The sequence below is a fragment of the Ptychodera flava genome, chromosome 4 (genome assembly GCF_041260155.1).
Source record: "Ptychodera flava strain L36383 chromosome 4, AS_Pfla_20210202, whole genome shotgun sequence".
Taxonomy (NCBI): Eukaryota; Metazoa; Hemichordata; class Enteropneusta; family Ptychoderidae; genus Ptychodera; species Ptychodera flava.
Genome location: NC_091931.1, coordinates 26,544,428 through 26,570,254, shown reverse-complemented (window position 1 = coordinate 26,570,254; position 25,827 = coordinate 26,544,428). Strand labels below are relative to the sequence as shown.

Below are 25,827 nucleotides of genomic sequence, written 5' to 3'. Positions count from 1 at the left end.
GAAGTTGATCGATGCCATGAAAATCTGCAAAATTGGGCCACTCTCTCATGAGAAATAACAAGATACAGCAAAACTGCCAACGATATCACGTCAGAATTCTGCATTATCGGTCGCAGTGCCCCGTATAATGGACTCAATTTTGTGACAAATGTCCCATTTTTTTCTATAGACGTATTCACCAAACCCGTTTCATGAAGATATGATACAATCTCGGAATGTTGTTTGGACTCGCGCAGGAGGTATATTGACTTTTGCCCGAGTAATTATATCTAAAATGTGTCACACATCGCACGAATAGGCGTTAGGCACTATAAAACATATGTGTAAAGTTTGATTTTTCGATTGAAATGTATTAGACAAAACTGTTATTGTCGGGCGAATGAGGCTGAAAATAACAAGCTTTGGCGTCTCTTCCGATTATCTAACAATTCTGAACGGCAAGTAGATCCTTGTAAAGACGACACCTTGAAAAATGAAGCTCATGGGGTCAGAATTGAACTTTAGAGTTCAAAGGGACCAATTCGTGTATGGGACTCCCACAAAACTTCAAATTTCAAGTGTCATGATCAATTCAACTTCAAGTGATTTGGTATGTTTCAAGATGGGCAGATCTACCAAATTCATCAAAAAATATTGTGTTTGAAAGAGCTAAAATTGCATTCTTTTGTGAGTAAAAATTGTGCCAGGAAATTGTCGAAGAATAGGCTTTAAAGGGGCAGTCCTCAATCCCTGGTCCTCACATTAGTGCTTGTGGACATTGACTGTTTATGTGATTTTGTTCTCCTTTGAAAGTTGTGCATAATTAGTCAATTTACCTTAGTGGTAGGCCATAGCTCCCTCCGAACGTGTTTAGAATACAGCCAAAATCACAGTCCTAAGCAAATTGTGCAGTTGTGAAAGTCTGATATATGTATCATGAATTCTTTACAAAAAATGAGTAAACAACAGAATCAAACCAAGAGGTTAGTTTGCTGTTGGGCCGGGTGCGCACGGGGACGACTTTGCAGTGAGGCCGGCCGGGATCTCTCTTGTTTTCGAACTTCTACCATGCCTGGCGCTCCATCGCATCGCAGCTAGCCGATAATTGTACTACGGTAGTCCTTGTGAGGATTAGATACCCGTTACATTCGATATTATTTGGAAATACCTTTAAATTTACTTAGTAAGACTTTTGTACTGCATTCAAGATATAATTTGTTCCTTTCTTAGCGTTTCCAATTACGGCAACGTTAAGCGAAGTTGATGCGCTGTGCTGCCTATCCTGTACAGCGTAGCCCAACCATACACTAAACTTCGTTTGAGTAGACGGAGCAGAATCGGTCCTGTCATTTATTTTCAACGAAATTTTCATAATACTGCATAATGGAAGAAACGACTAGTTTAATGATTACGATGCTGAAGTATTGAATTTTTATTTATATACGTTTATCTCTCTCAATTCATTCAGCAAACTTGATCTCCGTACCGTCGGTCACAACGTGCAATGCTTTGCATGAAGCTCACGATCGACTGCCTCCATCGTTAGTTTAGCTGTTCAAGACGTTTGTTTGCACAGCTCATTATAGTCGGAACAATCTGTAAACACTTCCATATTTATATCTTTCCGGTATTTCGCCGAACTTGTGCGCGTTTTTAGCTGCATGAGTCTCCAGTTTCGATTTCAAAGAGCATAGGTTTCTATGGATGCCATTGTACAACTTGAGTAGATGTGGTTGAGCATGCGCGGTGGTGTGATTACGTTTCGTTTCGTGTGTCGACATAGCCTGACTTCTAGTCCGGACAAGAAGTCCGGACAAGAAGTCATTTTTCACTCCTTTTACTGTTAATCGTACACGTTTGTGAGGCCGGCTGGACATGCGAACCATTCGATTCAGTATTAATTATGGTCTACTTTCACATACTGAGGATGCCATTTAATCAAAAAATATGAAACAAAATTGTTAAAAGTTGGAAATACTGGGGCTTTAAAGTTGTTCAAGCAATCCAAGACAACGCTTGTGTGTTACAGGATAAATAGAGTAAAGACAATCAGTTTCAGTGGCATTTAAGTTGGATTTTATTTATCGATCGAAAGATTCGTAACTCTTTTGAAAGAGATATATCTACACAAGGACTGTGATCTACGTAATCTCACTTAAAGTATGTTTGAATGCAGATGCTACTGATAAGTGTTGTCCTGTATTCAATAGCTTCGTAAGAAGAATAGAATGCCCGGCAGCACTGTTATTGACGATGCGTTCACGTATGGATTTAATCGGTTGTGGCGTGACGTCATATGAAGTGAGTGCGTTCAGTATAAGAGTCGTTGCACATCGAAACTGTGTTCCCAAAATTTGTGACAATTATGCCTAACACCATCCTGGTGTCCAAGTGCCGTTGAAGAAGACGTTAGGGTTGGCAATTTCGGGGGTGCTGTGGGGATAAAAGGGTTCCGGTGACTCTGCTGTTATCCCTGCCGCTATCTGAAACAGTTCTGTAACCTTCGCTGGCATACTGTCTACCAAGTTGTTGATTTCACGTGGGTCAGCTGAAAGAATAGAGAAACATTTCTTCTGTAAGTTTCTACATCTAGCTATAGTGTAGCTTGGTAAAGATCCGTTAGGCTGGCTGAAGGTACTGTTTTCAGTGTAACATTTACTGGACCAGGTATTGTCCCGGAAAATTTACGGTCCGTGAGAAACAAAATGGAAACCGAATTCAATTGATTTTAAGCGAGGGTTGGCATATGGAGTATTACCCTCGAGTTATCTCGTTACTTCAATAAAACATGATGTACAGGGTCATTTGTATGGTATAGTGGTTATGCATTTCTTTTTTCGATGTATTGCTTTAAGACGGTGGTTGTGTTTCAATTTGTAGCATATCCAAACTATTAATTAAGGACAGGGACTCCACCAGTTTGCAGACAGTGGATGGGCACGCTACTCAACGGTATACCATTAAATATAATCAGTGATCTTTGTAATATAGTGCGTTATGGCCGAAAAAATTAAAGCTGCTATTTTGTCACATTTTTATTCTTTGAATATAAATTCAGACCACCTTGGCCATTTTTACACCGGAGGAAAGAAATGATAACAATCCAGAAATCTTTCAAATATCTCGCATACTGTCATGTCAGACGATATATGGCGCGTGGGGTGAAACCCAGTATCAATTGGGAGTTGACCTCACTGTAAATACATTTACATGTACTTGTTGCCGAACGAACGAAGTAATTTTGACAAAGAAATAGTACCTCTGAGGATTTTCAATAGCAGCTTTACGCAAGTATCACATCTTGACTCATAAACTTTTCATCAATTTGAACTTTGCATCTCTTTTCTTGTTATATTCAAACTGTCAATGAACGATCTCTGGCATGCACGCTTTTACAGTTGAAAACCGTTTAAAGTACGATTCAGAAATGTCCGAACAAGCGATTCAATATAAACACATTCTTTTGGCAGTTACTCGGATAAGCTTGCTCGAGAACTGAGTGTGAAGATGACATTACCTGCTATGTCAAAAAGCCATGTCCCAGACTTTGGATCCGTGATGTCAGGTACGTCGGGATTCTCTAATTCCGGAGGGGGAAACCAGGATCCTGTGATTTAACACATTAAGCAAGTGTAAAAATACAAAAGCCAGGGCTATTTCATATGTTTTGTAATTCGACAACGGTTGTTTTTTGGAAAAGATTCACTCACTTGCCTGAACATATTGGGTTTAAACGTCATGCCGTATATGGTGGCTGAAGAATAGGCGTGCTGATTGTTTATTATAAATATAAATACACCCCCTCGTTCATACTTAATAGATCATTATACAATCGTCTCTTGAATGAGGTCAATATTGTTGCATACAATTATCAGTAGACAAGTACTAATGACAAATAGGAATTAGTATCTGAATCTTTTGCTTACCCGTATCTATGTTATCAACTTCAGGAGTAATATTCCGTACGGCATCATACCATCCATCAATAAGCTTATAATTTCCGGCTCTAAAATTAAAATTGATAAAAATTCAGAGAAAGATTCGGGATACCAACATTCTGATTACATAATGATAACACGCATGGGGGTCGTACAACAACGTCAGGATCAAACATTCTTCACACTCTCGAGTTTCCTTGTTTCCTTGAATACGACTCAAAGCAGAATTAACCTTATCGATCGGAATGCCAATCGACTGACATCGCCCTCACGTGACCGATTCCATCGTAATCATAGTTGCTCTTCAACCTGTTCACCCTAAAACCAGTGAAACTTGTCCACAATAACAATTGTTGACAATGGATTTCAAATAACTGCATCGAAAAGGGCAACATTTCCGACATAAAGATAGACTGCACCTCTGGGGCGGATAAGCGGACTCGTAAACTTTTACAATTCTATTCTGATCTACAACATATTGCGGCTTATTTTAAAGCTCTTGGTGTAATAAAACTTTTTCAACTTCTTAGGTTTTCCAAAATTGAAAATTTTATTTTTCTTCATAGAGTTACCGCAAGAATGGTGGCATTTGAATTTCAAGGATGGTGGCCATTTGAATTTCAAACATCGGTGTAAATCTTGCGTAATTTGTTTCCCTAGTAACAAAATTTGCACGGAGACCCCCGATTTTTATTCTTGATTATGAAAAAGATAATTTTTGAGATATTCCTCGAGGAAAGTTTGAGCAAATGTTTAAGTCTTTTGCTTTCGAGGCGCACAGTACCTTAAGTCAAAACGAAGGATGATGACTCGAGATACTATAGTCCGTGGGCTGGAGGGGCCCACCGTGCACCCCCCCCCCCACATCCCTACTACTTGGGTATTTTTTTGTTCTTTAGGACCTGCTGAACAAGAAAAAAGATGTTAACATTGGATATTTTGGGATGCACTACCTATCTCGGCTGGTTTTTGATTTGCATGTACCGCAAAAAATGGCGAAAAATGGGTAGGGGTAGGGGGTACTATATCCTCCCCTACATTGAGTAAACTAGCATGAAATAACACAAACCATACATTTTTGGAAAGCTGAGATTCTGCTCTTTATGAGAAACACCAACTTTAGCAAAATTAATTTGTGTACATAGAATAGGACGACTTTAAAATGAATTTTTTTGACAATTTTGAAATTTTTTACCCAAAATACCATGTAACAATTGTGATTTACTTGTTATTAAGCAAAATTTTGACAGCTTTTTGTGTTTGAATTATTTATTCCCACATATATTTATTCCACATATTAAACAAGAAAAAAGTGTTAACATTAGATATTTAACTATACACTACTTCTCTTGAGTCAATTTTGAATTGCGTGTATCTGTATGGGGTGTGCAAAAGCTAGGGGTAGGGGTACAACATTCTTTCCTTGATGAAGTAAACTGGCTTGAAATGCCATATACCTTATAGTTTTAGAAAGCTTAGATACTGGTCTTTCTAAAATGCATAAAGTTTTAGTGAAAAAATATGACGTCATAGAATTGGATAACTTTAAATCGATTTTTTCTGGTAATTCAGTATTTTTAACCGGAAGAAAATACGATAACTATTGTTTCCTCCTTATGAAGCAAATCAAACACATTTATGGATGTTATTTACTAATTGCAATGTTCTGAAGAAGAAAATAAATGTCAAAATTGGGTATTTACCATGCATTATTGTCCCTAGTCACTAAAATAGCAAGTTTTGCTAAATTGGTATATCGTGAATGGGCATTTCATTGTTATGCAATGAACTAATGCACAGCCTTAAAAAGAAGACTCGAAAACGTGCACACATAGTCATATTGCCATTTTCTCCTTCAAGTAAATAGATTATTGACGACTGTCTATTGTTATAATTTAATTTTTAAATATTTTTCTATAAATAATTTTGTTAAGGCGTATTTGGAAAATTGTCTATGCCTCCTTGTCTTACTTTATATACAGCAAGCATTACTAATAATCTATTAGGCCGAGGCTAGAGGGGCGTCTACGTGCACCTCACCCCCCTCACCCCACAGGATAACAAACCTGTAATTTTCAGAAGCCTTGGGATCCCTAGAATAAGAAATGGGATTTTAACAGACAAAATATAGGGACTCAATAGCTGTTACGGTCATGTTTTGAAGGGTACCACAAAATCACGATTTTGTGACCCACGTGGATTTTTGTCAAACCTGTCTTCTTGTACGTGATCTGCTGAGCTTACTGTTTAACATGACCTAGGTTATGGGGTATCATTAGAAAGGTGATTTATTCTTCTTGAAAATGGTATATAGCAATATGCAATATCTTCTATAGTTTTCATGAAATAGGGCCATAATTTACCCCATACCCCAAAGTTTTATGTCACAAATTGCTGTCAAAACTAATCTAAATTCCACCAATTATTTACCTATACATAATACAAAAGGCAATACTGTGTATTAACTTTGTGTTATTTGCTACAGGTACAAGTAGAAACTTGGAATAAACTTTTAACAGAAAAAATATTGGGATCCTGTAGCTGTAACAGTCATATTTTGAAGGGTACCGAAAAATAACAGTATTACTGACTCGCATTAGTTTTTGTTAAACCTGTCTTCTTGTAAGTCTTATGCTGAGCTTATTTTGAACATAACGAGGCCAATGGGGTACCATTAGTAAGTTAATTTACTCTTCTTTAAAATGATATGTTGCAATATGCAATATCTTCTATAGTTTTCATGAAATAAGATCAAAACTTACCCCATACTCCAACGTTTTATGTCGCAAATTACCATCAAAACTAATCTCAAATTCTACCAATTATTTTCCTAGACACATTACAAAAGGCAATTCTTTGTATAAAATATATTTTATTTGGTACAGGGACATGTCAAAAATATGAGTTAGACTTTTAAGAGACAAAATATTGGTATTGAATGACTGTTACTGGCATGTTTTGAAGGGTACTGTGAAGTCAGAGTATTACCGACTCGCATATGTTTTTGTTAAATGTGTCGTCTTGTAAGTTTTCTGCTGAGCTTACTTTTTACCATAGCCTAGATTATGGGCTGCCATTGGAAAGACAATTTATTTGGCTTTAAAATGACATATTGTAATATACAATATCTTCTATAGTTTTTATGAAATAGGACCAAACCTTACCCCATACCCCAAAGTTTTATGTTGTATATTACTGTCAAAACTAGCATTTAATTTCGATAAATTCTATAAAAAAGACAAACTTTGTATGAAACCTTTTTTATTTGTTACAGAGACATTTCCAACTATGAAAGATACCATTAACAGGATAATTATTGTGATTTAATAGCTGTTAGCATCATAGTTTGAAGGATAGCAGGATATATGTTGCTGAAACCCGTGAAATTTTATTAAACAAGTTTCCATGAAATTTATCTGCCAACCTTTATTTTATCCGTAACGCAGATTGTAGGGTATCATTATAAAGCTTTTATCACTTTTTATTTTAGCATATGATAAAGTGCATTATCATCTGAAGTTGTAATGAAATGGCAAAAAACTTTCCCCATCCCTTAGTTTTATTTGCAAACTACATCTGTTCGAAAACTTTGCAGTTTGCGAATTTGGGATATGGGGTAAGTCTGGTCCTATTTCATGAAAACTATTAAAGATATTTCATATTACAATATGTCACTTTAAGGCAAAATAAATTTTCTTTCCAATGATAGCCATAAGATAGGTTAGAGTGAAAAGTAAGCTCAGCAGATGACTTACAAGATGACACAGTTAACAAAAACACATGCGAGTGGCTAAGACTGTGACTTTAAGGTACCCTTCAAATATGACAGCAACAACCATTCAATCCCAATATTTTGTCTGTTAAAAGTCTATCTCATATTTATGACATGTCTCTGTAGCAAATAAAACAGATTTCATACAAATCATTGCCTTTTGTAATATGTCTAGGTAAAAGTTTGGTAGAATTTGAGATTAGTAGTGATAGTAATTTGCAATATAAACTTAGGGGTGTGGGGTAAGTTTTGGTCTTATTTCCTGAAAACTTAAGAAGATATTGTATATTACAATATGTCATATGAAAGAAGAAAAAAATACCTTTCTAACGATACCTCAATAGCCGGGTTATGTTAAAAAATAGGCTCAGCAGATGACTTATAATACGACAGGTTTAACCAAACGTATGCGAGTTGGCAATACTGTGAGTTTGTGGTACCCTTCAAAATATGACTGTTACAGCTACAGCATCACAATATTTTTTCTGTTAAAAGTTCGTTTCAAGTTTCTAACATGAACCTAAAGCAAATATACTAAATTTAATACAAATCATTGCCCTTTATATTATGACCCGGTCAATAGTTGTCAGAATTTGAGATTTGTTTTGACGGTAATTTGGAATATAAAACTTTGGGGTATGGGGTAAGTTGTGGTCCTATTTCATGAAAACTATAAAAGATATTGCATATTGCAATATATTATTTCAAAGAAGAGTAAATTACCTATCGAGTGATGCCCAACTTGCTACATTATGTTAAAAAGTAAGCTCAGTAGAAGACTTACAAGAAGACAGGTTGAACAAAAATGTATGCGAGTTGGCAGTACTGTGATTTTGCAGTACCATTCAAAATATGACTGTTACAGCTACAGCATCTGGATATTTTTCTGTTAAAAGTTTATTTCAAGTTTCTAACCTTTACCTGTATCAAATAAAACAAATTTGATATAAAGCATTGCCCTTTGTATAATGTCTAGGAAGATAATTGGTAGAATTTAGGATTAGTTTTGACAGTAATTTGTGACAAAAAACTTTGGGGTATGGGGTAAGGTTTGGTCCTATTTCATAAAAACTATAGAAGATATTGTATATTACAATATGTCATTTTAAAGCCAAATAAATTGTCTTTCCAATGGCAGCCCATAATCTAGGCTATGGTAAAAAGTAAGCTCAGCAGAAAACTTACAAGACGACACATTAACAAAACACATGCGAGTCGGTAATACTCTGACTTCACAGTACCCTTCAAAACATGCCAGTAACAGTCATTCAATACCAATATTTTGTCTCTTAAAAGTCTAACTCATATTTTTGACATGTCCCTGTACCAAATAAAATATACTTTATACAAAGAATTGCCTTTTGTAATGTGTCTAGGAAAATAATCGGTAGAATTTGAGATTAGTTTTGATGGTAATTTGCGACATAAAACGTTGGAGTATGGGGTAAGTTTTGATCTTATTTCATGAAAACTATAGAAGATATTGCATATTGCAACATATCATTTTAAAGAAGAGTAAATTAACTTACTAATGGTACCCCATTGGCCTCGTTATGTTCAAATCAAAATCAAAATAAGCTCAGCATAAGACTTACAAGAAGACAGGTTTAACAAAAACTAATGCGAGTCAGTAATACTGTTATTTTTCGGTACCCTTCAAAATATGACTGTTACAGCTACAGGATCCCAATATTTTTTCTGTTAAAAGTTTATTCCAAGTTTCTACTTGTACCTGTAGCAAATAACACAAAGTTAATACACAGTATTGCCTTCTGTATTATGTATAGGTAATAATTGGTGGAATTTAGATTAGTTTTGACAGCAATTTGTGACATAAAACTTTGGGGTATGGGGTAAATTATGGCCCTATTTCATGAAAACTATAGAAGATATTGCATATTGCTATATACCATTTTCAAGAAGAATAAATCACCTTTCTAATGATACCCCATAACCTAGGTCATGTTAAACAGTAAGCTCAGCAGATCACGTACAAGAAGACAGGTTTGACAAAAATCCACGTGGGTCACAAAATCGTGATTTTGCGGTACCCTTCAAAACATGACCGTAACAGCTATTGAGTCCCTATATTTTGTCTGTTAAAATCCCATTTCTTATTCTAGGGATCCCAAGGCTTCTGAAAATTACAGGTTTGTTATCCTGTGGGGTGAGGGGGGGAGGTGCACGTAGACGCCCCTCTAGCCTCGGCCTAATAGATTGTTAGTAATGCTTGCTGTATATAAAGTAAGACAAGGAGGCATAGACAATTTTCCAAATACGCCTTAGCAAAATTATTTTATAGAAAAATATTTAAAATTAAATTATAACAATAGACAGTCGTCAATAATCTATTTACTTGAAGGAGAAAATGGCAATATGACCATGTGTGTACGTTTTCGAGTCTTCTTTTTAAGGCTGTGCATTAGTTCATTGCATAACAATGAAATGCCCATTCACGATATACCAATTTAGCAAAACTTGCTATTTTAGTGACTAGGGACAATAATGCATGGTAAATACCCAATTTTGACATTTATTTTCTTCTTCAGAACATTGCAATTAGTAAATAACATCCATAAATGTGTTTGATTTGCTTCATAAGGAGGAAACAATAGTTATCGTATTTTCTTCCGGTTAAAAATACTGAATTACCAGAAAAAATCGATTTAAAGTTATCCAATTCTATGACGTCATATTTTTTCACTAAAACTTTATGCATTTTAGAAAGACCAGTATCTAAGCTTTCTAAAACTATAAGGATATGGCATTTCAAGCCAGTTTACTTCATCAAGGAAAGAATGTTGTACCCCTACCCCTAGCTTTTGCACACCCCATACAGATACACGCAATTCAAAATTGACTCAAGAGAAGTAGTGTATAGTTAAATATCTAATGTTAACACTTTTTTTTCTTGTTTAATATGTGGGAATAAATAATTCAAACACAAAAAGCTGTCAAAATTTTGCTTAATAACAAGTAAATCACAATTGTTACATGGTATTTTGGGTAAAAAATTTCAAAATTGTCAAAAAAATTCATTTTAAAGTCGTCCTATTCTATGTACACAAATTAATTTTGCTAAAGTTGGTGTTTCTCATAAAGAGCAGAATCTCAGCTTTCCAAAAATGTATGGTTTGTGTTATTTCATGCTAGTTTACTCAATGTAGGGGAGGATATAGTACCCCCTACCCCTACCCATTTTTCGCCATTTTTTGCGGTACATGCAAATCAAAAACCAGCCGAGATAGGTAGTGCATCCCAAAATATCCAATGTTAACATCTTTTTTCTTGTTCAGCAGGTCCTAAAGAACAAAAAAATACCCAAGTAGTAGGGATGTGGGGGGGGGGGGGGGTGCACGGTGGGCCCCTCCAGCCCACGAAGGATGATGACGATGACTCGAGATACTATGCTGTCACGGAAAAATCGTACGTTTTTTTGCCTTGACAAATGCTAGCATATTTTGCATCATACCAAACGATTAAAGCTGGCCTATCCCATTCGACTCGGAAACCTACCAGTCACCTTCGCCTTTTCTCTATCCAAGACAGGCACATCGAAATTCGAAAGAAAATTACAAACGAGTGCACCTCTCCTTAGATTATAATCCTGTATGCACACAAAATAAGCCCTCAATACCACTGAGCAGAGCCATTTCATGGAGGAAGCGAATACTTTGTTTCATTTGAATTTCAACCGACCCACGCTGTGTATATCATTATGAATTACCTTATTGTCAGGCATGGGCTCACGGGATGAGTGTCATACTGCAATACCATCGCTGTTCTTGGCGATGTCTCGTTTTCAGATATGGTTGCCCAGACATCCATACCATCCATGTTAGGATCTTTGGATTGGTAGTTGTAAGAACAAGAGAAGAAAAAATAAGACAAGCCGAATTTTATGCACCGATGTTTTCCGTCTTTTGATTTCATATTTCAATCATGGCTGTTTGATTTTTTAATGGGTCTCGGCGTACCTGATAATTAAACTTGACGGGGAATCGGTGGCCTGTGGGAGACTGACAGATGAGTGGTTATGCAGTGACATTGCACAACAACAGGATCACTGAACCAAAAAAAGTTCCTTCACTAGTCTAAGTTTTTAGTGAAAAACCCGACAAATATACAAGTCATATCTTCAAATTAGTATATGTGAATTCAGTCTGGAAAAATGGGTTTAGAGATGACGTGTCCACCTTTATTTGCTCTTCCCGGTTGTCGTTAGCTATACTGAGTTGCGGTAAGGCGACAAGCAGCAAACGACAGCGACAACCTATCAATGGTAAGGATACGTTCTATACATTTCATTTTAATCAGATCGATCTCGAGCAGTATTCCCTTTACTTACCTGGAACTCCTCCGGCCAAAGTTAACAGCGTGGGGTGGAAATCTAAGATATGAATCAATCTACAAGGGAAAGAAATTATCATTACAGTTAAAGTTGGCAAAAGATTTTACGAAGATTTCTTATTATCATATTAAGGACGGTACATCTCTCTCTCTCTCTCTCTCTCTCTCTCTCTCTCTCTCTCTCTCTCTCTCTCTCTCTCTCTCTCTCTCTCTCTCAGAATAACATAATACTCCGAAGCAATTTCTAAATTTGAAAGAAGCATGTTACGATAGATGTCTCAAAAGGAATAACAGGAAGAAACATTTTTTTCGGTGTGTAAACAATGTGAAGTTCGGCCAGGGTTCACAATTCTTACTAGACGCATAGCTTAACGCTCACTGCCGCATACAGTCTGCACATCATACAAGCTTTTGTATTGAAATCTCAATTGGCGGTGCATTTCATATAGATTAGAATAGCAGCTTTCCCTTACATTATGGTCTTGTGGTTGTAAACCAAATCATCTGTTTTAACTTAGCAATGGGGTACTTTTTGACATTTTTGCTGTTAAGCATCGTCTTCACTTTTGCACGCTGAGTTACTTTAAGCGAATTTTCTCTATTTTCTTGACATCACAAAAGTGTCAAAAAGGGTAGCTATGCCCCTTTGATTTCTCTCCGATTTAGTTATTCACATTGCGTGGCGAGACAATACAAGTCTAAATTCTCACTCGTTATTTACGTATCCTGTCTTTCGCAGCAATGGACTGTGCACAAAGCCGTTCGCCCTCACACCGCCCTCAAAGGAATTCCCTTGTCCACCACGCAGTGGCCACTGTGAGCCGAAAAACCACGGACCACCATTCTGTAACGTGATCGTTGGAAAAGTGAGATTTAGGAGACAGGGCCGAGCTGATATACAATGTGATGAGATGCATGACTTTAAGCTTGCGCTTCGAAATTTAAAGCAAAAGAATAAAATATTTTCTCAAGCTTTCCGAAATGAAATATCAACAGTTCTCTAATATAACGAATAAAAATCAGGCTTCACCTCGCAAAGTGTGGTACTACAGAAATAAATTGCCTAAAATTTATGGATATTTGAAATTCTAAACGGCAATCCCTGTGTTAACTCGAAAACTAATATGGTAAATAAACTGACACCCAAGATCTGTTAAATAAACCTTCACAAGCAGTAGAGCAGGAAAAAACTGTCCAAATTTGCTATTAGTGCAAGATGCGAGGTATAATGATATTAAAATATGCAGATTACACTAATGAGCATTGTTTCGGTATTAAAATTCTATGCTAATGACCCTTAATCAATGTGGAATATTCATGTACCTCGGATCTTGCATTGTATACAAATTTGAGTCAAAATATCTATCCCCGAGGCGCATTCTACCTTAATGAGTGAAACCGAGGACGTGCGCACTGTGAAGATACTGTACTTACATCACTGAGGTACACGATGATGCTATCCTCATACATATTATTGGCCTTCAGTGCCTTGGTTATGTTCCCGATAGCCTCATCAAGCATAGAAACCATTCCTGCCGGTAGAGGGAGTCATGAGTAAGCTCTGGTTTCCATACTAGCGCTGGCGTTCTGAGCCATTCCTACCTGTCTCCCTATCTGCGTAAGTGTCTGTCGGTGTGTCTGTCGTTCTGTCCGCCGGTTTCACAGAGATGACGCGTACAATTATCATACTGATCAAAGAAATTAACTGATATCATTGGCTGTGCCTTTCACATTTGTATACGTACTCTTAGTATTTGGAGAACATTTTTAAGTTGTTGATGCCCTGAAATGAAAGATCATGATCGGAAAATATTTGATGTGTTTACTGCTGATGAATGATTGAAGCAGTCGACTTTTGCAATTAGGCATATATATTTGAAAAATGTAGATCTAATATCATACAGATAAATCAAAAAGTCGTTTAAGGATATCAGATTGATACAAGAAGGGAATTTTGTGAATGAAATCGCCTGTTATTTGATGTGCTGATTATGAACCAAGATGCGACAGTTTATAGTTTGGTCGATATTTGCAAGTAAATCAGTCAACGTTTTGCATATTTTACAATTGTCAAAACAACATCGACAGCATAAACAACATAACAGGTTAATCATAGTTCAGGCTAAGATTTTACGCCTTACAACGTTATTGTCAGAACTTCACTCTTTTTCAAATCCCCACTGATAAGTATGTGCCGTAGGGTTTTACCTAACTGCCAGAAAAGTATTTCGGATAAGTGCAGCTCCAAGCAGTAGCGCAATCATTGAGAGTAAAACTTTCATCTGACGACGGAAAGCTTGTGGCTTGCGTGTTAATTATCACCACTGCAATGCATGCCCGGTAGTCTCTAGTTTGATATCGAACGAAATTTTGCAATCAGACCCATGTATGCTTCAATCCCATAAAAATATCGCGCAAGCTTTTTCATGCAATTTTCACATCTTATCAGAAATGGATAGGTTTGATGGATGTTGCTTGAGCAATTGAAAGCAACCTGTATATTTGTGACATTTGTTTTTGATAACATATGCGAAAATGTTGCATAGAGCAGTATACAATAATGACTGCGAGTAGCTATGATTCAATTCTATCTCTTGACAACACGGGGCACGCTTGGTTTATGTAATCTGGACTTTGTTAGGCCTAATGCCGTTAAGGTAATATGCACCTCGAAAAGTGGAAGCCTTAAAATTTTGCTCAAACTTTCCTTAAGTTCCTTAAGGAATCTTTCAACCACTCTCTTTCAAAAGCAAGAATAAGAATCGGGAGTCACCGTTAAATTTTGGTACTAGAGAAACAAATAACCCAAGATTTACCAATATTTAAAATTCAAAATGGCCGCCATCCCTTTGTTAACTCTATGGAGAAAAATAAAATTTTTGAATTTTGAAAAACTAAGTCGGTGAAAAGTTTTCTTACACCAAGAGCTTTAAAATTAACCCCCACAAGTGGTATATCAGAAAAGAATTGTAAAAGTTTGTGGGTCCGAATATCTGTCCCTCCGGCGCGTTCTACCTCAATACAAATTACAACCATTTGCAGTAATAGAGTGCGAAGCCACTGCAGTGAACTGCAATAAAACTGCTTACACTAATTAGTTTCAGCTGTAGCCGTGGCCACTTTGGTGTTGAACAAGGCTACTTAATAAAGACCAAAAAGTCTGCTTGTACAAAGGCAAAACTAGCTCTGTCTGAGGCTCGAGTTGTAAATGAGAGTTTACGATTGGCACTCTGTGTTCAAGATACAATGTAACATTATCATGCACTGGTCCATGTACAAATCTTTTTTATTTCAACTTCCCCAGACAAACTGTCTGCATGGGACATACAATGTTGTCGACTTTGCCAGCTGGCTACAGCTGAAACTAATTAGTGTGAGCAGTTTTATTGCAGTTCACTGCAGTGGCTTCGCGCTCTATTACTGAAAAGGGTAGTAATTATAGAGATAGACTACCAGCCCAGTTCTACACCACATCACTTCAAACACATCCACTGAACAACATAAGATCAGATCGATGTCTAGTTTGTACTATGTGACTAAGAACAACACTTACCTCGGTATATTTGTAGACCAGGCACTGGTACCGAAGAATACATATTCACGAAGCGGTCCGGTGCCTAGAAGAAACGAGAGTGAGTATAGGCACTTTATGAAATCTCTCTCGTTTTGTCCGTTACTAATGTCAAAATATTGACATTCCATTAACTTGCGAATGGAAGTACCATTATGGTACTCACCTGAAATGGGAAGTGAGGCAGTAGGAAACTCATGTACATGAACATTGGTACGTCTGGATTATGTCTTTCGATCAGCTCCACGGCTCGTTTACCAATGTGTTCCTTAAATGAAATAATGTTATGACGGTAAATCAAATGCATCAAGAATGTCATTCAATATGAACGAAATGAAACCATCTTTCATTTTCGTCTAGCATCTTTAATCCTGATGTTTTACAATTAAACAACAATCAGCAACAATGACCAAACGAAGCAAACACACGCAAGACACAACACAATTCTGGAATAAGAAAGTGCCGTTAGGTATCCCGATAGAAAAGACTGAAGACAGTTTGTCAAACATGTGACACTTGCCATGGCGGTAGCGGTTATGAAGTTCTAGTGGTCGAAATTTACTTGGTACATCCATGATATACATCACTCTGGCTTTACTGATACTCTACTGGCATGTTCAAATCGGACATTATTATAAAAACTGCCACCCTAGCTATTTCACTTGTCACACACGTGATACACATCATTTGATTTTATTTAAACTTCCACCGACACGTATAGATCAGACATTATAATGAAAGAACAGTGCAATCCCAGTAAATTGCTACACAAGACCAATCGTGACGCAGACTTCATAAGACAAAGCTGTCTTTGTTGCTGTTCTTCGACGACGACTTTCCAAATTGGTTTGGTACGATATTTCTATGTCGAAGACATGGCTGTTCGCTTGTTTTTACATTAGTTAACACCGCAATGAACTGTGAACGTTAACAAGAACCTTCGGAGAATAAAATTGGGGTGATTTATAATGATATATTAGCTTACACTCGCATGGGTTCCTTGGTGGTGGAACATAGTCCCCGTGTTATCTTTGAAATCGAGTCCGATTTCCCCTGGGTCCCGTCCGTACAATTGTGACACAGGATCATAGACCGAAACTATACGAAAGATAAACAATCAAAATTATGGTATATTTATTGTAAATTTGTTTTGACGTTGCAAATTAGGCCTTCTAACTACCTCATCGTTCTAGCCTGTATCAACTGCGAAAATATGAGACCATGGATGAGACTTGTAGCACTCTGTAAAACGAAAGGAAACACTCTATTTTCTAACAACAACAAGGTAAAACTTGTATGCACACGAATTAGCTTATATCAGCTGTGAAAATTTGAACAGCAGTCAACAAAGTGCTGAAACCATCACGTACTGAAGTACTACGTATATGTCGTCGGAAACGTTTTTCATGACGTCGAGAAGACTCAAAGTTGCATATTTAAAATCAGGGAAATGCATCAATCATCAAAATGACTGCCGATCCGATATTCATCAGAGCTTTTACTTTTACTAAATTAATGGGTTGACTGATTAATTATATTACACTGAAGGCTTGCGTCAACTCTCAAATATTCCCTCCACAATTCAGTCATCCCACTTATAACAACCCATTACGAGAAACTGTCTTTCTCAGCACAATAACATCTGATGTATCTTCTTTAAAGTATGGTCTGGATTAGTTTCAACCCTTCCCCTGCCCATTACGTTCAACTTTAGTTGGCAGGTTCCCCAATCAACAACATGTACAAAAGTTTCTGATATCCTCTGGAGCTCTAGAAGGCCTATTTGTCTAATTTCGTACGATATTCATGGAATTTCTGGTGGGTCAGACTGAGTTTCAAATTTCGCCTTTTAATGGAGAGAATGTAACAGCCCCACCTAAAAGGGATCTCTCTGTTTTGCCTACTTTGTGCTACAACTACTACTACCGCTACTACTACCACCACCACCACCGTATATGAAAGACGTATCCTACTGGTTTGAGAGTAGTAATCGATCAAAGGATTGTAAATTCCGAAAAACGAGTCAAATCCACGATATGTCGGTGTAACATCCCAACGACAAAATCCAAGATGCCATCTGTGAAAGGAAAGTAGCCGAATAACTTTATATTCATTTGACAGCTAAACACTCTGTGAATAATAACATTGCTTAATACTATGCATTTCAGGGAAAAACAACTTGGGACATCTTAAGAGTACTATATATCTCTGTAAGTTATCCACATGAACAACCTGGAGAATCAGCGTTCATGCAGTAAAACCATGTCTAATCAAGTCGCATTGGTTAAATTTAAAAGCACTTACTTCCCCACGATGTAGTTAGTGTAACCTAGCTCCTTGAGATATTCAGGCAAGAGTTTATATTCTCTGGTCAGATAACTAGGCTGGGAAGGCATGATCATAGCATGCTACAGGATATAATAAATAAATAAATAAATAAATAAATGAATAAATAAATAAATAAATAAATGAATGCATGAATGAATGAATAAAAACATAAATCATGCATTTTACCGACAAAAAATGCAATTGCAATGTTTAAACTATTTGTTCTGGCTTTCAAAATCAATATTGAGTCCCTTTTACCACGGTAATAATATGTATTAATTTAAGGGGAAACAGTATTTGATGTTTAAGAAGCATGCCGATATACTCACGCCTAAGCCGTATCTGAACGGATAGTAACCTGTCATGAATGCCGCTCTTGTACTGCAGACACAAAAAACACAAAAACAGTTACACATTCATATGTACAAGCCATCGGATGTGAAGCAAGTATATCACGCGTGAGTATATGGATGAGTAAAATTGTCGAATGTGGCCCATAGGTTTAGCGTAGCATTTTAAGAGATGCAAACCGAACAGAGCGACAGAGATTAGAGGAATTTGACAGTTTTGTCTTACATCTATTCCAGAACTGACATAAACTACAACTACATATATTCGCAATCTTCCCCGTCTTTGATGCAGATTTAGTTATAACTTGTAATGCCATAATATCAAGGCGTCTGTATATATTTTATTCAACCAACAGTGTTCATCTTATGAATACTGTTTGTCTACTTTTCTCTTTCCAGAAGACTCGTTGGAATACATTCAGCAAACAAGATCACTGATTCGGTAAACTAAAAATGTTTTCCCACTTGTTACTCTCCCCTACTTTTGCAAGGTTTTGTGGTGTAGAGTGTGTTGGCCAAAAATGTACTCCCTCTTTCGGGAAATAAACAATTCGCAAATGCAGATTGGTTTTGATTTACAAAAGACTTGTAACTTCCCGTTGGAGCTACGACAGATTAACATGCAGACCCTCTACAAATCATTTACAGCTCAAGACATTTGTGAATACATGTATCCATGTCAAGCACGACCATAGAAATGCCTTACGATAATAGTCTTTCGAAGACAGCCGAAATACTTTTAAGTACACTTACGGTGTACACGTTGTATGTACATATGTCTGGTTCAAAATGACGCCGTTTCTCGCCAAGTCGTTCATATTTGGGGTCTTCATAACTCCCACGGGGTCATTCCATTCCGGGTCAGCCCAGCCTACAGACGGAAATGCTTGAACTAGTAATCGTTGTACAGCCATGTCCGTTCTCACAAGGTGATTTAAATGATAGCTAGCAGCAACATACACTCAAAGGTCAAAGGCATTAGCATTCTTTGTTGATAAGTTGATTACAGTAACCATAGTAAAGAATCTATTTTTCAACACACCTCATCCGCAGTCTGTGTTCTGATTCGTCAAATGATAGTCACTTGGGGTGCGTTCGTTTTTGTGTTGATTCACGTAAGCGACGTTATCGGGCATCAGCTGTCGGAACCGTTGCCTGCATGACATTATTTCCGACATCTTATGCCAGCTAACATCAAACACGACATCCCTGAAAACAGTTCCTTGGGGTACAGAGGTATGCTGTTACCCCCATGGCCAGTCAATTAGTGTATGATAAAATGGCGATCTAATGAACGGAAAGATGAATAACGCCCCATGGCATTGTCAATGTCGATAAGTACAACTGAATATAACTTCCATATACACTAAATGTTACTGCTCATTATAGGCACCATTTAAACATCTGTGAGCAGGCACAACTTATAATGAGATAGCTGTAAATCTGTTGTAAGTACCTAGGAATTATGAATGCATACAGACAAAAGCATAGTGACATATACATGTGGCAAAGTCCTTACCAAGTAGACAATCGACTGTAACTTTGCTTACCGTTGATATCTGGAAATCAATGATTTCATAACATCTGCGTATTAATATCAAAATGTATAAGATCTGATGAAAATGTTGTCGTAAGACAATAAAGCTTACCAGAATTGTCAGCCAGCAAAAATACGATGTGTGGTTGTTTTTTCTCTACGAAAGAAAATTGAAACACAAGGAAACATATCACAAAATGATTGAATAAACGCAATAGAAGATGAGATTTACGAATGAACATTCATCATTTTCAATTCAAACCATGTTTAAAAATCACATGATGATGATGGGAGAAGGATGCGCATATATATGAACAGGAGACTCTTGTCAAACCATGCCTGATGCACTCTGGCGTATATGCTACGGTTGTTCTAGGTCTTCTATCGGTGTGTCAATACTCTTACACGGGGCCCTGTAGTCTTGTGATAAATGCGCCCCTGCTGCAGGACTAATGTCAGCGAATTTTGCCCCTACAATAACACACTCGATCCTAGGGGCATGCGCAGGTGATAATTAAAGCATGCGCATGGTAAACCCCCTTAAACGAAAGTTCGGAAGTGCGAAAATCCAACCTAGCCTCATTCTGTGTCATACCTATATATAATCGGTAATTATGCGGGTTCGAACCCACAACATACAGCATCCAGTCACCTAGTGGAGAAGCAACGGACAGAAATACTCGGCCAAATCACTCTCCCACCACCCCTCTAAAATCAATATTTGTTCAGCACCATCTTGACAATAACGCAATATGATTGTTATGTTATTTTACATCGTGCACTGAACCATATGTATGCCAAAAGAATGATGTAGGGCAAGTGCCGCACTGGCCTGGTACACGCAAAACAATATAGCGATATTTTGCGATACAGTAAAACGTGGAGTGAGATGTTGATATAAAAACATGTAGTGCAATTTTTGCGCACGGTAATCGAAATACAGCCAAACCCCCTCCCCCAAAACGCAGAAGTTACTTTTTCCGTGAGCGTGTTTAAACAATCCACGGCCCCTTAGAGTGGACCAATTATATATTGGTGTTGTGGGAAAGTGTCGTTTTGCAAGAAAGAAGTATTTATGTTTTCGTATATTTCTATGTCTATCTGTAAAATTAACAAAGAATGAATGTTTTCATAAAACACAAAGGGAGGATACCGGGCTTGGTCGTGAGAACCAACTCTTTTGGAAATCAATCCAAAAAAGCCGCTGGCACCGAAGCGTCACCCCGCCCCGGTTGTTCGATTATGCGGACGAGTCGGCTGTTTTCAGCTCTAGTAACGCAATATAATGTAGCCGTTTGAGCAACGCATGTTGTAATATGGAAAGATGACAATAATGTTTTTTTTTTTTTTTTTTTTTTTTTTTTTTATTTAGACTTTATTTAATCTCGATAAACTGTTGAGCCAATGGCTCTTCTCACACAGTGTCGAGAAATCATTAAAATTTACAATATATACATTAAAAATTGCACACATCCATGAAGACATGAAAGGCAAAACATACAATAGGTACAAAAAACAAATGGACAAATGGACAATAAACAATATTACACTACTGAACATCTGTGTCACATAAAAAATGAAATTTATATTTGTCTTTAAAAGCCTGCAATGAGGAACATGACTTAGCTTAAGTCAACCGGTAAACTGTTCCATATTTTACACCACTGTATGTGAAACTTTTCTTAAAGAACTGTGTTCTATGTTTTGGAATGTATAAATCTTCTCTGGCAGCAGATCTAGTATTCCGACTGTGAATATTGTGTATCCTTTTAAAAACATTCAAATAATCTGGAGCTAAATTGTTTTGTACTTTATACATTAAAATTGATTCATGATATAAAATCCGTTTTCTGAATGGCATCCAATTCAGTGTACGGAATAAAACTTCACTAGAAGTATTAAAATCACAATCTAAAAGAACTCTCGCAACAGCTTTCTGGAGTCGCTCAATGCGTCCTAAAAGTTTGATAGAACAGTGACCCCATATGTTGGAACAGTAATCAAAATGGGGTAAAATAAAACAATTATAAAAACTCATCATGGCCCTTTTAGTTAGAAAGGGGCGAATACGCTTGAGTTGAAGTAACTAAATGCGATACTTTTACAAACAGAGTTAACTTGTTTTTCCCAGCTTAAAGTATCATCAATAATTTAACCCAATAATTTATCATGTGTAACACACTCCAGTTGATCTCCATTACATAACACATGAATTGATTCATCTATTCTAGCTTTTCTTTGAGAAGTTCCAAGGACCATAACTTTTGTTTTCTGTGAGTTAATACACATGTTATTAAGATCACACCAGTGTGTGATGTGATACATGTCTTGATTAAGCTTATTTTCAATTTCTTTTAACTTAGTACTGGTGACCTGTGCAGCAGTGTCATCTGCATACATGTAAAGATCAGATGTATTTGTAAATAAAGGAAGATCATTGATGAAAAGTAGAAAGAATAAGGGGCCTAAGATAGATCCCTGTGGTACACCCACAGAGACTTGACAAGAATCACTAAGGGTCCATTGAATGAAACTATCTGGGTTCTTTTCTCCACATATGATGTGGAAAACAGCAAACTATTTTCTGAGCATCCATAAATCCTAAGTTTTTGTAGTAAGATATTATGATCAACAAGATCAAACGCCTTTCTGAAATCAACAAGTAGGATACCTATCAGATTTCCATTATCAATTCTTGGTACCATGAGTTTGTGATGTTTGTTAATGCAGTTTGACATGAATGAAACTTGCGAAAACCTGATTGTTTGTTTGACAATAAGTTGAAAGTGCACAGAAAGTTATAGAAGTGAGTATGAACATGTCTTTCTAAAATTTTGGACAAAATAGGCAAGACAGAAATAGGTCTGTAATTTGATACAATATCCCTTGCACCTTTTTTATACAATGGTGTTACTTTTGCCGATTTCCATTGATCAGGGAATGTCCCAGAGGAAATTGCGTAATTGAAAATTGCAGTGAGACTAGATGTTATTTTGGTAGCTCCAATCTTCAAAAAGCGAGAACTAATGCCATCTAAACCAGTCGACTTTTTGCAATCAATACTATTGAGAAATTTTGTGACTTCAGCTTCCTGGAGCAAAGGGATAACAAATTTTTTGTCCTTGGGGAGATTAGATGAAACAAAGAGTTGCAATTTATCTAAAATATCGTCATTGGTCTTATCATTGTGTTTGATGTATTCAGAAGCTACATTTGTGAAAAAATTGTTGAACACATTTGCCATTTCCTGTATTTCTGAAATTTCATTACCTTGACTTGTTACAAAAGTAGGGCTTTTACAATTGAAAGTTGGAACCAGTTGCTTAAAAACTTTCCAAAAATCATTGGTACCTTTGTTTAAAACATTTTTATAAAATTCACGCTTTGCTGTTCTGATTAAATTTGTGACTTTGTTTCTCCATGTTTTGTACAATTCAAATGACTTGTTTGCCTTATGTTTATCTCTAATTTTGATTGCTAATTCAATATCATCATTCCACCATTCTGGAATTTTTTTATATTTCACACGTTTCGTTTTAAACGGTGCATGCTTGTTAAGAACTCTGAGAAATAATTGATTCCATGAATCTATCATATCTGTGATGTTATCAGAACCTGAAACATTTGACCACTGGACTTCACCAAGATCTTTACAAAATGAATCCGGGTCAAAATGTTTTGTACATCTATACTTGATAAATTCTGCTTTACAATTTTTAAAAAAATACATATACTGAATCTTTCGTTAATCAATTACTAAATGTTTGAGTAAAGCATCAACTTGAAGATAAGTTTGACATTAAAAATTATTTTAAATGTACAGTACGGCGATTTAGCAGGAGGGCGATTTTTGAGAGCGCCGGCTGTCATTTCATGTCTAGCTAAATTCGTGCCTTTTACAGGCTACATCAACATTTCTTTGCGCTTCACCTAAAAAGAACTTTTTAAAGTGATAGTAAGAAAAGCCCTGAGGGCATCAATTTTGAAATAGGATTCTCGACGGAGATTTGGGGAGCGAGAATTGGTCATCGTCGTAAACCACGTGCCGCTTTACGGCAACAGCTTGGCGCTACCCGCAATTTGATTTTTGCGTAGGTCCGCGGAGAGGAAATCATGCTCTGGGCTCGCGAGAGTAGAATTGGTACATTTGACCAAAGGTCATATGGGACATGTGACATCCGGCCACCACAATCAAGCTGCAAAGGATCGACCCTTTTACGGTATGCCTCATTTTGATGAGCGTACTTTTGCGATTCGGAGTTATAGTTATCGGGCGCACGTTCTATACATCTGTGGAACTCAAGGAAGGGGACACGTTCCAATATACTTATGTGCTTGGATTTGTCACTCGATTCATCGAGCTGTAAAAGTGTAAAATAAACCAAAACTGACTCAAGGCTACGAGTGCTTAACCATTGCGTATTTCTAAAATACAGAAATTTCACAGTACAGATACTACGCAAGAGACAATGTCATCGCGCCATAGCCAATCACATACTTTTCATTTTTCAAAGATGCCTGGGTCATCTCGCTGAAAACATTGGCCCTTATTTAGCAAAGAAGATGTGACAGGCGCATTGTAGTTGTTGGCCAAGAAAAGAAAAGGAATGAAAGTAATACATAATTACTTACTTTCTGAGGAGCCACTTGAAGAACCACTACGAACATGTCGTTCTGTAGGAAAAACACACCTGTTACACCATTCTTGTTATTCACGGAAAACAGAATGTATTAAGTGAATATTGACTTCCGAAGGAAAACGTTTTGATATTCTGTAATTCATCGATATATGTCACTGCATAAACTTCTAAGTACCATGTGACTATCTGTAACCTTAAGAGGGTTATGGATGATTCAAATTAAATGAGGCTTGTATACTTTCTTATAGCGCGGTGATCAACAGGTATGTAAAACAACTTAAAACGCATCTGCTGTCTGCATGCCGATCAAAATGACACGAAACCGTTTTCAGAAGTCTTGATCGTATATAGTGTGTCTTTGCAGAATTGTAGCACCTTAGATTTAGCAGAATTATGCAAGTCCGATTGTGAAGTGCTGCAAGAGTCTCGTAGAGTTGCGGCTAGACTCTCCACAGTCGCTGTGCCTTGTTTTGTGCGCGCCCACGATGGGCCTGCATTCGAAGGCTACGCTGTGCAGCTGTGAGCACGCGCTGCCAGACACAGCGACTGTCGGTTCTTGCAAGTACATGAATATTCATAAGGGTCGTGACGTAAAAAGAAACACCTATCTTACTGGACGGAGAGAATATATACTAGTAGCTGGTAGACCTATATACGCAGTATGTTTTTATTTTTCATTTTTAATTTTATCTGGCCCTGGTACTAGTCATTTTTTTTTATTAACGGATGCATGGAGTTCTATAAAGTTCCCGGATCAGACAGAAATCCGACCGGTCGCTTGCAAGAATGTCCAGACCCTGGGATTCGTGTCGCGTCTCTGAAGGGCGCGCGCGTGTTCCAACAGGCAAGAACGCGAATCGCAGGGTCTCTGCCAGACTCAGTTGCGGCGTGATCGAGTATTAATGCACAGAAACGAAATAAAATGGCAAATCGTTTCGTCGACTTCCTACTCTGCCCCAGGCCTATGACATAACAAAATGAGTCCCTCAGTCTACTATTGATGGGTACGAAACGCTGCATGTGACCAGGACTTTTCCCTGTTGTCATGCTATACATGAATATGAAAATCATCGTGATTTTAAACAAATAACTCACCCGGAAATCCGCAGGCCATGCCAAACAGCACAGCAGCGAAAACTATCGACAACTTCATCTTTAGATCAACAAACTGCAACAAGATAATCGAACAAAGTGCGTTTAGACGTAATCGCTGATCAACGCGGGACTCAACACAAGCAGCAATTCAGACAGCAGATAATTTCTGAAGACACTATAGCCTTACCTTTTGCTGAGAAGAGCATTTGAGTTCTCTTGCCTCCCTTCTGGAAACTGATGTTAAAGTTGCAGGTGTGCCCCCTTTTG

The 25,827-nt window shown here is 37.2% G+C and overlaps 1 protein-coding gene across 1 annotated transcript; it reads right to left on the bottom strand.

The window, feature by feature from the left end:
* Positions 1-2,035: 2,035 nt before the first annotated feature.
* LOC139131312 (arylsulfatase B-like) lies at positions 2,036-25,827 on the bottom strand. The gene is made up of 18 exons (XM_070697320.1): positions 25,748-25,827; positions 25,561-25,633; positions 24,458-24,499; positions 19,938-19,982; positions 19,042-19,159; positions 18,268-18,319; positions 17,915-18,018; positions 17,584-17,687; positions 16,596-16,708; positions 15,777-15,878; positions 15,593-15,656; positions 13,474-13,571; positions 12,750-12,883; positions 12,038-12,096; positions 11,417-11,534; positions 3,906-3,985; positions 3,497-3,586; positions 2,036-2,527 (listed from the first exon to the last, which is right to left on the bottom strand). Exons 2-18 carry the CDS (start codon positions 25,616-25,618, stop codon positions 2,349-2,351), a joined length of 1,560 nt encoding a protein of 519 aa, XP_070553421.1. The 5' UTR covers positions 25,619-25,633; positions 25,748-25,827; the 3' UTR covers positions 2,036-2,348.

Bases quoted from the DNA above. Each gene is read 5' to 3' on its own strand.
- LOC139131312 (XM_070697320.1), bottom strand. From the start codon at position 25,618: ATGAAGTTGTCGATAGTTTTCGCTGCTGTGCTGTTTGGCATGGCCTGC. The intron at 18,320-19,041 runs GTAAGTGTACTT...TTGTGTCTGCAG, and splicing joins GTACATACAACGTGTACACC to TACAAGAGCGGCATTCATGA. The intron at 2,528-3,496 runs GTAATGTCATCT...CTATTCTTTCAG, and splicing joins ATGGCTTTTTGACATAGCAG to CTGACCCACGTGAAATCAAC.